This window comes from Bos indicus x Bos taurus, chromosome 15 (genome assembly GCF_003369695.1).
Source record: "Bos indicus x Bos taurus breed Angus x Brahman F1 hybrid chromosome 15, Bos_hybrid_MaternalHap_v2.0, whole genome shotgun sequence".
NCBI lineage: Eukaryota > Metazoa > Chordata > Mammalia > Artiodactyla > Bovidae > Bos > Bos indicus x Bos taurus.
The window spans coordinates 31,218,459-31,232,345 of record NC_040090.1 but is presented as its reverse complement, the minus strand read 5'-3'; the positions used below and the strand labels follow the sequence as shown (position 1 = coordinate 31,232,345).

The window sequence follows — 13,887 nt, the reverse complement described above, 5'->3', positions numbered from 1 at the left end:
TCCAGGCATAGCTGGAATCAGGTGCTCGAAGGTGTTCTCAGGAACGCCTCTGTGTGTTCCCACTTCTCAACTCTGCCATCCCTTGGCTTTATTTTGGACAGTCTCCTCCCTAGTGGTAGTATCTTCAGTTTGTAGGATAGTGCCAGGCACACAGTTAACCTGGCTCCAGCAGCTCCAGGCTCACTTCCTACTAGCTTTGCAAACCCACTGGGAGACCTCACTCCTTTCCAGTGTTCTAGCAAACACTCCAGAACTGGAGGCACTCAGTGAAGGTTGCCCATCCACCCCTGAGCTAGTTACAGGGCCTGAGGAGCCCACTCTTGTCTCATTGGCAGACCTAAGTCACAGGCCTTTCACTCCCAGATCCTCAAGGCTCCAGGGAAAGAAGGAGGGAAGGCTGTCATCATGAGAGGGGTCTGGGAATTAGGTGGGAGAAACTACAGAGGAGCAGAACCATGATGGCCTGCAAGACAAGCCAGACAGCTGGACCCAGGCCGTTTCTTCCCCAGTGGACTAGAGCCTGGTGATCTGGGAGGATAAGTGGGTTTTGAAGGTACTAGTGGGGGCTGTCAGCCATGTGCACCTTTGCAGCTAAACAGCAGGGTCCTTCATGAAGGGAGATCCAAGTGGCGCACCTCCATGGGGAGATTTTAAAAGTGGGACAGCCTGGGGGGGGTCCAGGCAAGAATAAAAGACACTCTCACACTGGCACTAGGGAAGAGGGCTTACTGAAAGGTCCTGGAATCTCTCAGAACCCTGGTCGGGAGGTGCTGCAGCCCCCATGGGCATGGACTTGGAAAGTCGGCTGTTATGGACTCTCCTTCTTCTGGCAGGGGTTGTCTGTTGCAGCTGGCTCTCTGGGCTGTGCTCTGTGGCATAGTTCCTCACCCCAAGACTGCCTGTGACTTCTCAGCTCTGTGCCCACCAGGTCACCATGATCTCAGACCTCCTCATACACACACGTGCCTAAGGGAGAACCTCTTGCTAACTTTGCCAGGCCTCAGCTTCCTCATCTGCAAAGTGGGGTTGGTAACTGTGAAGAGTAAATGAGATAATGGCATGTGAAGTACTGGTAACTCTGAAGAGTAAATAAGAGAATGGCTTGTGAAGTATTGTTGCACAATAAGAACATCTGTCCAGACTGTGGTGGGGATTACATGAGCTCACAGATGGGCAGCTGGGGCCTGTGCATAGTCAAGCTGCAGGAGAGCCAAGTTTCTTCTTTACTCAACCTGTAGAGGCCAGAGAAAGACTAGAAGCAGCAGCTTCAACTCCCCAATTCCCCAAAGCTGTGGCTTCCCCTTTCTTACATTCAAAATGACTATTTCAGTTCCAGCTTTAATCTCTGTTTAGCAGGAGGCGAGAAGGGGAAGTGGGAAAAGAAAAATCAAGTTCCCTTCCCTCTGTGTGCCATCCTCCTGACAAGTTTTGCCTGCTTTTAAAGACAGCTTGATCCCACAGGTGAGACCAAAACCCCTCCAGGAGGGGTTGGCTGTGCCCCGGCCCACTGTTCTTTCAGTGCCAGGGAGGAACAGACCTCAGGAACGTAGCCATTTATCTAGTGACAACTCAGGCTCAGAGAGGGTACATGGCTCACTCTGGGTCACACAGCAAGTTGGTGATGGATCCCAGCTTGTCTGACTCCTCAAGGGAAGGAAGCTGGGTCTTGATCTCTGTCATCCTGTGCCCTTGCTGCTAAGCTCACAGACCTGGGATGGGGAGGGTGGGGGGTGGGTGGGACAGGCAGAAAAGGGGGGTTTCCAGGCCTTGTTTCCCAGAAGGCAGGCAGGCCAAGGTTAGGAGGCCTCTTCCCTTGTCCAGCCTGGTCTGAGCTGGCTCCTGGCCGTCTGGCAGGTGGTGACTCAGGCTTCCAGCTCTTGCCTCTGGCCAGCAGGCCACCTCATCCTTTCCCGATAAGAGGGCCTTGGGGCGAGGTTTGCAATGGGATGAGACTACAGAGTCATCAAAAAGGGTATCTTGAGACCCCAGGATCCAAGGGGCCCAAGGAGCTTCAACCCACCAGTTTTTTTCTTATGTCTAAACTGGATTGCTTCTGCTACAGGCAGAGACCAACCCCAGGCATTGTCGTTTGAACTGAAAGTAGGAAAGGGCAGAGATAGTCCCCTCCGAGGGGTGAGGGACTTCAGTGTTTCCACCAATAGCGTACATGGAGTGGAGCTGGGCGGTGAATGCTTGGTGTCTGGGAGACACTCCCTGGGCCTCTTCCTCAGCTGGAGGGCTCAGCCCTGGCTCTGGGCCCTGCCAGTGTCCCCATTGTCTCCTGAGAGTCACCTCACCCAGGTGGGGGATCTGAGAACAAGGCTGGAGCTTGTCCGGGCATGAGTGGGAGAAGGGCTGGGGCATGGGTCAGGAGGAATTGAAGTTGGGAACCCAGTCCTGAGGTTGCTCAGCTCCAGCCCCAGGGGCCAGGCTCCCGCAGTGTGGAGACCTGCCTCCAGACCTTGTCTTAGGGCAGCTGTCCGAAGGCGGCAGGTTGACTAGCCTGGGTAGTCTCCTGGTGCCATCTACTGGCGCCATCTCCTGGCCAGAGGCCCTCAGTGCTGGGAAGACTGAGGGAATTCTCTGGCGGGACCATCTAAGCCAGGGCTTTGGGCGAACAATGGAAAAGGTGGCTGTATAGTGAGAAAGACCTTGTTGAAATGCCACCAGTCTGGGACTAGCCTTCCTGAGTCTTAGTTCCTTAATTGGTAAAATGGAGAGAATAATTTCCACCACTACCTGCCCAGAATGGCAGATAGAACATCCAGCACACGGTGGGCAGTGAAGAAATGAAAGATACCTGGTGCCGATGACCCAGATATCCTTGGAGACTGGGGTGCTCTAAGGGAGCCCAGAGCTGGGCTTGGAATGGATTCATTCCATTAACAAACATTTATTAAGTACTTGTTGTGTGCTAGGGCCGCTCACATACAGAGTTTCATTTAATTCTTACAACAGCTTGTGTGGTAGGTCCAATGAACACTCCCATTTTACAGATGAGAAAACTATAAGGAAGGATAAATGGGATGATTCAGAGACAGTGAGTGAAAGTGTCCCAGGCAGAGGAAGCAGCATGCAATGGGCCTAGGGGCTGGAAAGCCTGGTGGGGAAAGCCCTGGTGGTGGCACCTGGGCTCTGCTTGAGGTTTTGTGACAGGCCACCCTTCCTCACGCTTCCCAACTGGTCCCCTCTTCACACAACTTATCCCGTGCTCTGGTTGCAATATTTTTTCTTCATTTCTCACATCCTGCCTGGGTTACCCTCTTCATTCTGTGTGTCCAGGTCGTCTCCACCCTTTAAAGCCCAGCAGCAGACATGCCTTCTCCAGAAGCCCTTCCAGGTGGACCCATGACCCCTAAGACCTGAACTCTCCCTCCTAGGCCCACCCAGAGGGCAGGAACTGAGACCCAAGCCCTATCCTGGGGCTGACACCTTCAGAAGTCCTTGGAGCTGCTCCCATTCTTGGGACAGACACCCTGGTCTGGGCTGGGGGTGACCGCGGGAGGTCGTCCTGGGAATCCAGCAGTGCTAGACTGAAGGCCAGGCGTCGTTACCCTCCTGAGCTCCAGCACAGCACAGATCAGACCAGGACATCCACCCGCTCAGCTGGCACAAGCGACCTCCTAGCACAAGCTTGAATAAGCTTGTGCACAACTGACCAAGTGTTTTGTTTTTAAATATCTATTTATTTATTTGGTTGCACTGAGCTTAGTTGCGGCACGCAGGATCTCCACTGCAGCATGCAGGATCTTTGGCTATGGCACGGGGCTCTCTAGAGCACGCAGGCTCAGTGCTTGCTACGCTCCGGCTTAGCTGCCCCATGGCATGTGGAATCTTAGCTCCCCAATCAGGGGGTTGAACCCACATCCCCTGTGGATTGGAAGGCAGATTCTCAACCACTGGACCACCAGGGAGGTCCCTGAGCAAGTGTTTATTGGCAGTTCAAACCTGAATTTTCTCAGTTTGGTCTAAACTTTTGGCCCTGCCAGAGTCACACAGTGAGTAGGCACCAAGATAGAATGAGAACCTGGACCTCAAACTCCTGAGCAGGGATCGTCCTCTGCACCATTCTGTCCCTGCTTCCCTATTTGCCTCCTCTGCTCCAAATGAAAGCCTGTCTCCTCCAGGTCACCCCCTGAGTACTGTCTCCACCACCAGAGCTGGCCCCCTCGGGACATCAAGGAGCCATAGCTCCTCCTCTGATTGTCCTAATAGCTGGTTCGGTGGTGAGGAGCAGCCAGGGGAGGGCTGGCACAGGCAGGGAGAATGCACCCAGATAAGTTCTTGGGGCATCAACTCTACCCCCACAACCTATACCCCTCAATCCCAGGGAGCTCTGGGCCTATAGTGTTAAAGGGACTAGTGACTGCTACATGGGGGAATGTGGGAGGATCTGATGGCATATAGTCGCTTAATGCATGCTTGTGAAGAGAGGGAAAGAGGAAGGGAGAAGGTGGCTGAGTAAGTGAGTGCCTAGGTGGATTATCAGGAGTGAGCTATTGAATGAATGAAGAAAGGGGGGATAAGATTGGGATTGAGCCTATACACTATTGATACTATGTCTAAAATCGGTAACTGATGAGAACATACTGTGTAGCACAGGGAACTCTACCTAACACATTGTGATTACCTGAATGGATGCGAGTCCAAAAGGGAGGAGATACACGTATACGTGTATACATATGGCTGTATACATATGGCTGTATACATATGGCTGATTCGTTTTGCTGTACTGTGGAAACTAACACAACATTGCAAAGCAACTGTACTCTAATAAAAATTAATTTAAAAATCTAAAAATATCACCCCCCCACCAAAAAAAAAGAATGGAGGGATGGGTGGAGGAGTGACCCGAAAGATGAGTCTGGGTATTACAGCTGAAGTGTTAGTCGCTCAGTTGTGTCCAGCTCTTTGCAACCCCATGGACTATAGCCTGCCAGGCTCCTCTGTCCATGGAGTTCTCCAGGTAAGAATACCGGAGTGGGTTGCCATGCCCTCCTCCAGGGGGATCTTCCTGACCCAGGGGTTGAACCTGGGTCTCCTGCTTTGCAGGCAGACTTTATCTTCTGGGCCAGCAGGAAAACCCCTCTTTAGGGGTTAAAGAGGGCCCGAAAGTTCTGTAATCACCAAACTACTTATCTGATAGATGAGAAGACTGAGAGAGGGCCGAGGAGAAAGGAAGCTGCCAGATCTGTGGGGCTGGCCTTCCACCAGCAGTCTCTGTCCTCTCCCCCTCTCTCTGCATCCTCATCACCCAGTTTCTTCTGCTGGGGTGAGGAGGGTTCCGGGAAACAGAGCTTTTCTCCGCCTCCCTGCTCCTTAGATTCAGTTTCCATCAGGCTTTGGTGTGGAGGGTGGCGGGGAGGGGGCAGCCCCCGCAGGGACTATTTCAGTCAGAGACAGACGTGGCAGGAAACAGAGGAAGCTGCCCTTTCGGAGGTGTTACAGCCCAGGCCAAGAGCAGAAGAGTGGAGAGCTTCGTGTCTGGCCTCCCCTTGAGCCAACACACTTGGGGCTACTAAGGCGTGCGTTTCGGGGACAGGAGGCTGTATGTGAGTATTGGCGCTTCTTGGGGGCCGTGGGCCAGGGCAGAGAAGGGGGCAGGCAGGCAGGCTGGGTCCAGCACTGACCTCAAGAAGATCCAAGATTTGGGCAGGGTGGGTGGGCAGAGAGGAAGGGACTCCACCCACCTGGGGGATCAGAAAAAGGAAGAAGTAAGCTTAAATCTGGAGCTTGATGGACACTGGGTTTTGACAAACAGAGATGGGTTAAATGGCATTTTGTGTGGAGGGCACAGCAAAGATGGGGAGGCTGAAGAGGAAGTCTGGATCTGTGGCTGTGGATGGCTGTGTGGCGGTCTTGGGCTCTTGATAACTGTGTGGCAGGAGAGGAAGCAGCAGAGTGAAGCATTTCATCTGGGTGCAGAGCTGAGGTCCTGGTGAAGCTGGAGGGCTCAGCAGGAGCCTAAATGTCAGGACAAGAGCTTGAGTTTTTCTCCAAAGGGCCAAGGGATCCAGAGAAGGCGAGCACCTATTATAAAGCACCACGCACCACACCCCACACACATACCCACACGCACACACGCTGCAAACAGAGCGGCTGGAGCCCAGGAAGAGGCTGGGGTGTGGGCTGGTCCAGGGCACAGGACCCAAGAGTGAGTGACAGATGTGAGGGCCCAAAAGAGCCTACGTCAGCCTCGGCCTAGAGGCAGGGACCACACAAGCCCTCCCTGGGGACCAGCTTTTGCCGGGAAGTGGAAGAACTGCTCCCCCCGCCCAGGTCCTCAGAGGCCCAGCAGATAAGGAAGCCAGGGTGACAGTCTGGCCCATCTTTCCTGGATCTCCTCGAGCAGCCCCTGCCTCCTTCCAAGAGGACCAGTCTTGCCAGGGAGTGGGAGGCAGAAAACACCCAGAGCAGGAGTGGGATGAACTGGGAGATTGGGACCGACACTACTATGTATAAAATAGATAACTAATGAGAACCTACTGTATGACACAGGGAACTCTACTCAGTGCTCTGTGGTGACCTAGATGGGAAGGAAATCCGGAAAAGAGTAGACTTATGTTTACATATGACTGATTCACTTTGCTGTACAGCAAGAAACTAACCCACCATTGTAAAAATTAATTAAAGAGGGAAAAAAAAACACGCCTGGAAACTCCAGTCACCTGAGTCAGAAGGCTGTCTCTCAGGGTGGTGTCTGAGGGCAACAGACCTCCCCAAAGAGAGCTCAGGGGCGCAGCACAGTTCCTTCTGCCCAGTTCCTCCTCCTCACCACGACCTTCTGCCGGCCTCTCGGACTCTGCCTGCTCCCACTTCCTCCCCACCTGGGGTGACCCCGGGGACCTCTCACCCCTCTCCACCCACGCAAATCTTCTTCAACCACCAGGGACTTGCTCCACCCTTCATCCTTCTCTGGAAATGTCCTCTATCCTATGTCTCACACTGGTCTCCCCCTTCAGATTGATATGTGAATATGAATACGTATATGTGTATGCATGTATCTGTTTCTGTATCCACCTATCTACATTATACGCTGTGCCCCATGCAGTGAGCAAGTAGTGAGTACCCATTAAATGTCTGGCATGTGAAAACATGAATACTGGAGTGGATAGCCTTTCCCTTCTCCAGGGGATCTTCCCAACCCAGGGATCAAACCCAGGTCTCCTGCATTGCAGGCGGATTCTTTATCAGCTGAGCCACAAGGGAAGCCCCAAGTGAAAACAGGAGAATGAGAGAATGGCTGGAACAAATGAATGAAGAGATGAATGAATGAACTTTCTCTTGCCTGAACTAATCTTGACTTCTTGGCGACAGTGGGGGGACCACTGTACTTCCTCCTCTGGCCTCCACCTTGTGCTTAACTGGTTAGCTGGGTGCCCCACACTCCCAGCACATGGACTGTAGCCCCAGGAAGAATGTTTGATAATTAAAGGTGATGTGGGATACAGACTAGAGAATCCAAGCATCATCATTTTTCAGTTACCCAAAATCTGGGTAACTTTGATTTCATGGAAATCAAAATTTAAGTTGGGATAAATGAGTTTGGGGAGTTACATTTTACTCTAATATAACTTTTAAAAATCTTATAACTTTATTAGGTATATTCACATTAAGAGTAGCTCACACTTGCTTGTGCCAGGCACTGATCCTCATGACAAGCCTATGAGGCGGGTCCTGTATTATCTCTTTTTATAGATAGGGAGGCCAAGCACAGGGGTTCACTAATGGGCCTAAGGCCACACAGCTCTTATGTGGCAGAGCTGGTATTTGAACCTGGACGTCTGGACCGGAGCCCATATGCTTGGCTTCAACCCTCTATTGCTCCTGAGTGTATTGGCAGGACTTCATATTTTTTCTGGGCCTCAGTTTCTCTCATCTGTAAAATAAGAAGAGGGGATGATTTGAGTCACTATCCCAAAGGTTTTCCTTTATAGGACCATTGGATTAAAGTTGTGAATTCTCTCTGGACGTCAATAAATATGGAAATGCCATTGGGGAGGTGAGTATCAACAAGTCAGACTGATCCCAAAAGGGGACCTCTTAAAACATTTGTGCAGCTGGCTGCCCCAAAACTCAGCCTGAAGGGACGAGTGGAAGGACAAGGTGTAGAATACAAAAGCATGGCATGGCATTTACTAAGCATACCGTGTATCAGGTCTATAACAGTTTTACTGACAAGCACACAGGCCCAGCTAAGGCAAGCAACATTCCCTAGGTAGAACAGCATAGAAGTAGAGGAGCCAGGATTTGAACCAGGCCTGCCTAGCTCTGAAGCTAGATTTATAAGCTTTCCACTCCAGGTCCATGGGTCACGCTAAGTTGCCTCCTCTTAGACAGGCAGTTGGGTTCTGGCTCTGACTCTCCTAACTCTCTGAGATTGAGCAGCCAGTGCCCCTAACTGTGCCTGGATTTCCCTCTCTGTAAAGTAGCTGTAGACTTGGTAGGTCCCCCAGCCATTTGCCTTTGTGGGGAAACTCTTTTCTCTGTGGCCACCAGAGGGCACTGTGGCCTCAGTGGCTTCGTCAGACCCGCCTTTGTAGCCTCAAGTCCAGTGGAAGGACATAGGGAACTCTTAAATCACCTGCTTTATAACTGAGCACGCATACACACAGATCACCACCTTCCCCCCATTTTACAGATAAGTAGACTGCAACCAAAAGAAGGACCATGGATTTGGAAGATGGAGTCCAGGCTGAGAAGGTGAGCACAGCCCTTAGCCCAGAAGTGTGACATTCTGCTAATATTGATTAATTAATTAACAGGTTCTTCCCTGCCCCAGTCCCCAGTTTGGGCTCTCAGACACAGACCTGGCACTTCTCCTTAAGAGCTTTTCAGTCTGTGGGAAAGAGATAGACAGGCAGGCCCACCATGACTACTATTCCCAAACTCCAGGGAGCCCAGGGAAGCCCTGACTAGCATGATTTAGCACCTCTGACTATATGACATCCTGAGAGATGGGTGCATCATCCCCCCATTTTCAGATGGGAAAACTGAGACTCAGGTAAGGTATTAATATACCATGTCACTCGACCAAAGTCATATCACTAGTAAGTAGCAGAAAGTGAAAAATGAAAGTGTTAGTCACTCAGTTGTGTCTGACCCTTTGCAACCCCATGGACTATAGCCTGCCAGGCCCCTCTGTCCATGGGATTCTTCAGGCAAGAATGGAGTGGGTAGCCATTCCCTTCTCCTGGGGATCTTCCCCACCCAAGGATTGAACCTGAGTCTCCTGAACTGCAAGCAGATTCTTCCCTGTCTGAACCACCAGGGAAGCCCAGTTGGGATTCAAACCAAAGTCTGTCTCTCTCCTCTTACAGAGGAGCCATTTGACTAGCATTTTGAAGGATGAATAGACATTCATCAGGAAGGTTGGTGGGAAATGAATATTATGGAAAGAAAATGAATTGGATTTCTCTCAAGTTTGAGCTTTATTGTATTCCGGATTTTGTGAAAGTAAGGGCTGTGAGGGGCTTTGGTGGGGTGGTGAGTATCGGAGATGGTCCAGGTGGGAAAATCAAGGCCCAGAGAGGGACAGGGGCCTACTGGGTGGTCCACGAGTGTGGTCACTGATGGATCGTGTGTTGCTTCCCCAGCCTCTCTGGATGTAGGAAGCCCAGGTGAACAGGCATGGCATGGGACAATGGCACAGGCCAGGCCCTGGACGCGCCGCCCACCAACTGCGTCTACCGAGAGAACTTCAAGCACCTGCTGCTGCCGCCTGTTTACTCGGCGGTGCTGGCAGTGGGCCTGCCCCTGAACGCCTGTGTCATCGCCCAGATCTGCACGTCCCGCCGGGCCCTGACCCGCACAGCTGTGTACACCCTGAACCTGGCCCTGGCTGACCTGCTGTATGCCTGCTCCCTGCCCCTGCTCATCTACAACTACGCCCAAGGTGACCACTGGCCCTTCGGAGACCTCACCTGCCGCCTGGTCCGCTTCCTCTTCTATGCCAACCTCCACGGCAGCATCCTCTTTCTCACCTGCATCAGCTTCCAGCGTTACCTAGGCATCTGCCACCCTCTGGCCCCCTGGCACAAGCGTGGGGGCCGCCGGGCTGCCTGGCTAGTGTGTGGAGCTGTATGGCTGGCTGTGACAACCCAGTGCCTGCCCACTGCCCTCTTTGCCTCCACAGGAATCCAGCGGAACCGCACAGTCTGCTATGACCTGAGTCCGCCCGCCCTGGCCACCCGCTACATGCCCTATGGCATGACCCTTACGGTCATCGGCTTCCTGCTGCCCTTTGTTGCCCTTCTGGCCTGCTACTGCTGCCTGGCCCGTCGTCTGTGCCGCCAGGATGGCCCAGCAGGGCCAGTGGCCCAGGAGCGGCGTGGCAAGGCAGCCCGCATGGCTGTGGTGGTGGCAGCTGCCTTTGCCATCAGCTTCCTGCCTTTCCACATCACCAAGACAGCCTATCTGGCGGTGCGCTCTACACCTGGTGTCTCCTGCCCTGTGCTGGAGGCCTTTGCAGCAGCCTACAAGGGCACACGGCCCTTCGCCAGTGCCAACAGCGTGCTGGATCCCATCCTTTTCTACTTCACCCAGAAGAAGTTCCGCCAGCGACCACACAAGCTGCTACAGAAACTCACGGCCAAGTGGCAGCGACAGGGTCGCTGAGTCCACCAGGGCAGGACGCCTGGGGGCAGGGCAACCATTCTGTTTGCCACTGTGACTGGGGCACCCGAAGCGCCACCAGCTCCAAAGCATGCAGAGAATTAGAGTTTAGCCCAGACGGGCATAGCCTGAGGCCCTCACAGACCCCAAAACTTCAACAACTATTTATTAAACCCTTTTTCTGGACCAGGGGCCACGGGTACAGAGAGAGACAAGCCTGGGCCTGTTTCTCCAGAAGGCTCCAAGAAGCCATGGAGAATTCAGAAGTCATGTTAAGCTTCTCACAAAAATACAGTATAACATGTACTATGATTGAGGAATATGCTGCATACTTTGGAGCCATCAATAAAGGGAGTAAAAGAAGATGGGAGATGGAAGTGAGAGCTTCTGGGAAGGGCCATTTGACCTGGGTTTTGAAGGATGAATATGAGCTGTTTGGGGTATGTGCTATGTTCTATTCATTCAGTATATCTTTACTGACACCTTGTGCTTGGGCCTGATTTGGTTCCAGGCCCCCAGAAGAACCATCTTGAGCCCAGCTCCATACAAGCTCTCAGTTACTGGAGGTACAGACACTGATACAGTCATGCCAAGACTGTGACAGAGGGAGGCATGGCTGGGGGGCAGGGGTGCCCAGAGGATGCCCATGACCCAGTCTAGGAGTCTCTCAAATGGACTGGGGGTGGGGGCACTTGAACCAGATATTGAAGGCTGAGTGGGAGCTCTGAAAATGGAAGTGGGGAGCACTGGTTAGTGCAGCCTGGGCCATCCCTGTGCCAGGCTCTGCCCTGGGCAGATAGGCAGAGAGCTGGAGTGGAGGGCATGTGGCCTCTTGTGTGTGAAGGCTGAGAAAATAAGAGCCGTCTCATGGCCACCCTCCAGACAATGGCAAGAGTGGGGCAAGTGCTCCAGGCTGGGGGGCTCAGTGGAGGAATCAGGGAGCACATTTTAGAAGGGGTGGGGCCTGAACTGGGAGGAATCTAAAAGGCAGAGTGGAGGAGGCTGAATCTGGTAGAAGCACTGTGTCTTCAAAACCCAGAGGCAGAGATGTGCCCAGGCCGATTATAAAGTGCCGGTGAGTTGCAGATAAGCCTGGGGTTGGTGTGTGGAGAGGGGTGCCAAGAAATGGAGCTGGGTGGGACTAGGGCATTAAATGCCAGGAAGAACCCAGATCCCACCTGTCCTCCACTCGCCCCTCCAAATGTGCCTCTGTCAGGCTCAGGGTATCCTCGGTGCCTGGGGACACCTCCACCAGGGCCTCCAAGTGAGGGAAAACAGCCCTTAAACACCGCTTCATTCCTTTGTTTTTTCCTGAGCTTTTTATTTTTTTAATTTATTTTAATTGGAGGCTAATTACTTTACACAGAGAAGGCAATGGCACCCCACTCCAGTACTCTTGCCTGGAAAATCCCATGGATGGAGGAGCCTGGTAGGCTGCAGTCCATGGGGTCGCTAAGAGTTGGATACGACTGACCGACTTCACTTTCACTTTTCACTTTCATGCATTGGAGAAGGAAATAGCAACCCACTCCAGTATTCTTGCCTGGAGAATCCCAGGGATGGGGGAGCCTGATGGGCTGCCATCTATGGGGTCGCACAGAGTCGGACACGACTGAAGCGATTTAGCAGCAGCAGCAGTACATGTGTTCCCCATCCTGACCCTTCCTCCCACCTCCCTCCCCATCCCAACCCTCAGGGTCATCCCACTGCACCAGCCCTGAGCACCCTGTCTCATGCATCAAACCTGGACTGGCAACCTATTTCACATATGATAATATACATGTTTCAATGCTATTCTCTCAAATCATCACACCCTCGCCTTCTCCCACAGAGTCCAAAAGTCTGTTCTTTATATCTGTGTGTCTTTTGCTGTCTCACATATAGGATCATCGTTACCATCTTTCTAAATTCCATATATATGCAATAACGTACTGTATTGGTGTTTTTCTTTCTGACTTACTTCGCTCTGTATGATAGGCTCCAGTTTCATCCAACTCATTAGGACTGATTCAAATGCATTCTTTTTAATAGCTGAGTAATATTCCATTGTGTGTATGTACCACAGCTTTCTTATCCATTCGTCTGCTGATGGACATCTAGGTTGCTTCCATGTCCTGGCTATTGTAAACAGTGCTGCGATGAACATTGTGGTACACATGTCTCTTTCAATTCTGGTTTCCTTGGTGTGTATAGCCAGCAGTGGGATTGCTGTGGGTCATAAGGCAGTTCTATTTCCAGGTTTTAAGGTATCTCCACACTGTTCTCCATAGTGGCTGTACTAGTTTGCATTCCCACCAACACTGTAAGAGGGTTCCTTTTTCTCCGCACCCTCTCCAGCATTTGTTTGTAGACTTTTTGATACAACACTACTTCATTCTTAAAGGAGAAGTCAGCAGCTTGAGGAGATGCAGGGCTATCCCCAGGGCCACTAAGAGGCTGCTACATGGAGATCCCATGGCCTGGAGCCTGCAGATCAGCCTTGGGACAGACTGCCTCTTCTAGGTTCTACCCCTGCGCTCTCATCTCCATCATTCTGGCCTGTGTGTACCTGGAAGGCTGCCTGGAGGTACCCTCATATCTCAAACACAGAGCTGAGCTTATAAAACCCTGGAAGGGCTTCTGTCTTGCTGTATCTCACTGTTCACTGAACCCAGGGTAGGCAAGGCAGGAGTGGGGAAGCTAGAAGAAAACTCAAGGAGCCATAGGAAGTGCAGGCATTCTTTATTCGCAGCAGCAAGGGAGACCTGCTTTACTCTCTAATGGCTGACACAGCAGCAATGACGACTGTGCAGTTCAACTCCACGTGACCCGCCTCGACTTCACTGGACTCCACTCAACTTGCCCCCTGCAAGAGCTTTCCAGGTGGTGCTTATATAGGTTAACAGAACAGAAGTGGCCTGTGGTCAAGTGGGTCACCATGATGTGCATGCACAATGCTGTAAGTGATCTCAGCTATTACATAACCATGTATTTACAAACGTGGGGTGAGAGAGCCTGGCCACCGCCATCTTGGCTAATTTGCTCTTTCCCTACAGCATCTTCACTGAAGGTCCCCGAGAAGGCAACAAAGGAGAATTATACCACACAAAGCCCTTCCAAGTCATCTTCACTTGTTTCCCCCCTGCTCACATCTCTTTCAGGCACTCCTGCTGGCTCCTCGTCCTCTCTGCTCCTTGTCCTCATCTCCACAAACACCCACACTCCACCCCCATTACTCCTCTAGTCCTTATTCCTTTCTCCCAGATCTTAGTTTTCCTCCCATAGAACAGCCTG

The 13,887-nt window shown here is 52.0% G+C and overlaps 1 protein-coding gene across 5 annotated transcripts in view; it reads left to right on the top strand.

The window, feature by feature from the left end:
• Nucleotides 1–11,158, top strand: part of P2RY6 (pyrimidinergic receptor P2Y6) — a 35,761-nt gene extending 24,603 nt beyond the window's left edge. For 4 of the 5 annotated variants that reach the window (XM_027562963.1, XM_027562962.1, XM_027562964.1 and 1 more), the window contains 3 exons: nucleotides 7,938–8,002; nucleotides 8,642–8,703; nucleotides 9,597–11,158. In XM_027562963.1, coding sequence (XP_027418764.1) covers nucleotides 9,631–10,617 — 987 coding nt within the window. In that variant the 5' untranslated portion in view covers nucleotides 7,938–8,002; nucleotides 8,642–8,703; nucleotides 9,597–9,630 and the 3' untranslated portion in view covers nucleotides 10,618–11,158. Of the gene's footprint in view, nucleotides 1–5,049; nucleotides 5,553–7,937; nucleotides 8,003–8,641; nucleotides 8,704–9,596 lie in introns of those variants that run through there. The other variant, XM_027562961.1, reaches the window with a different exon arrangement.
• The last annotated feature ends 2,729 nt before the right edge of the window (nucleotides 11,159–13,887 follow it).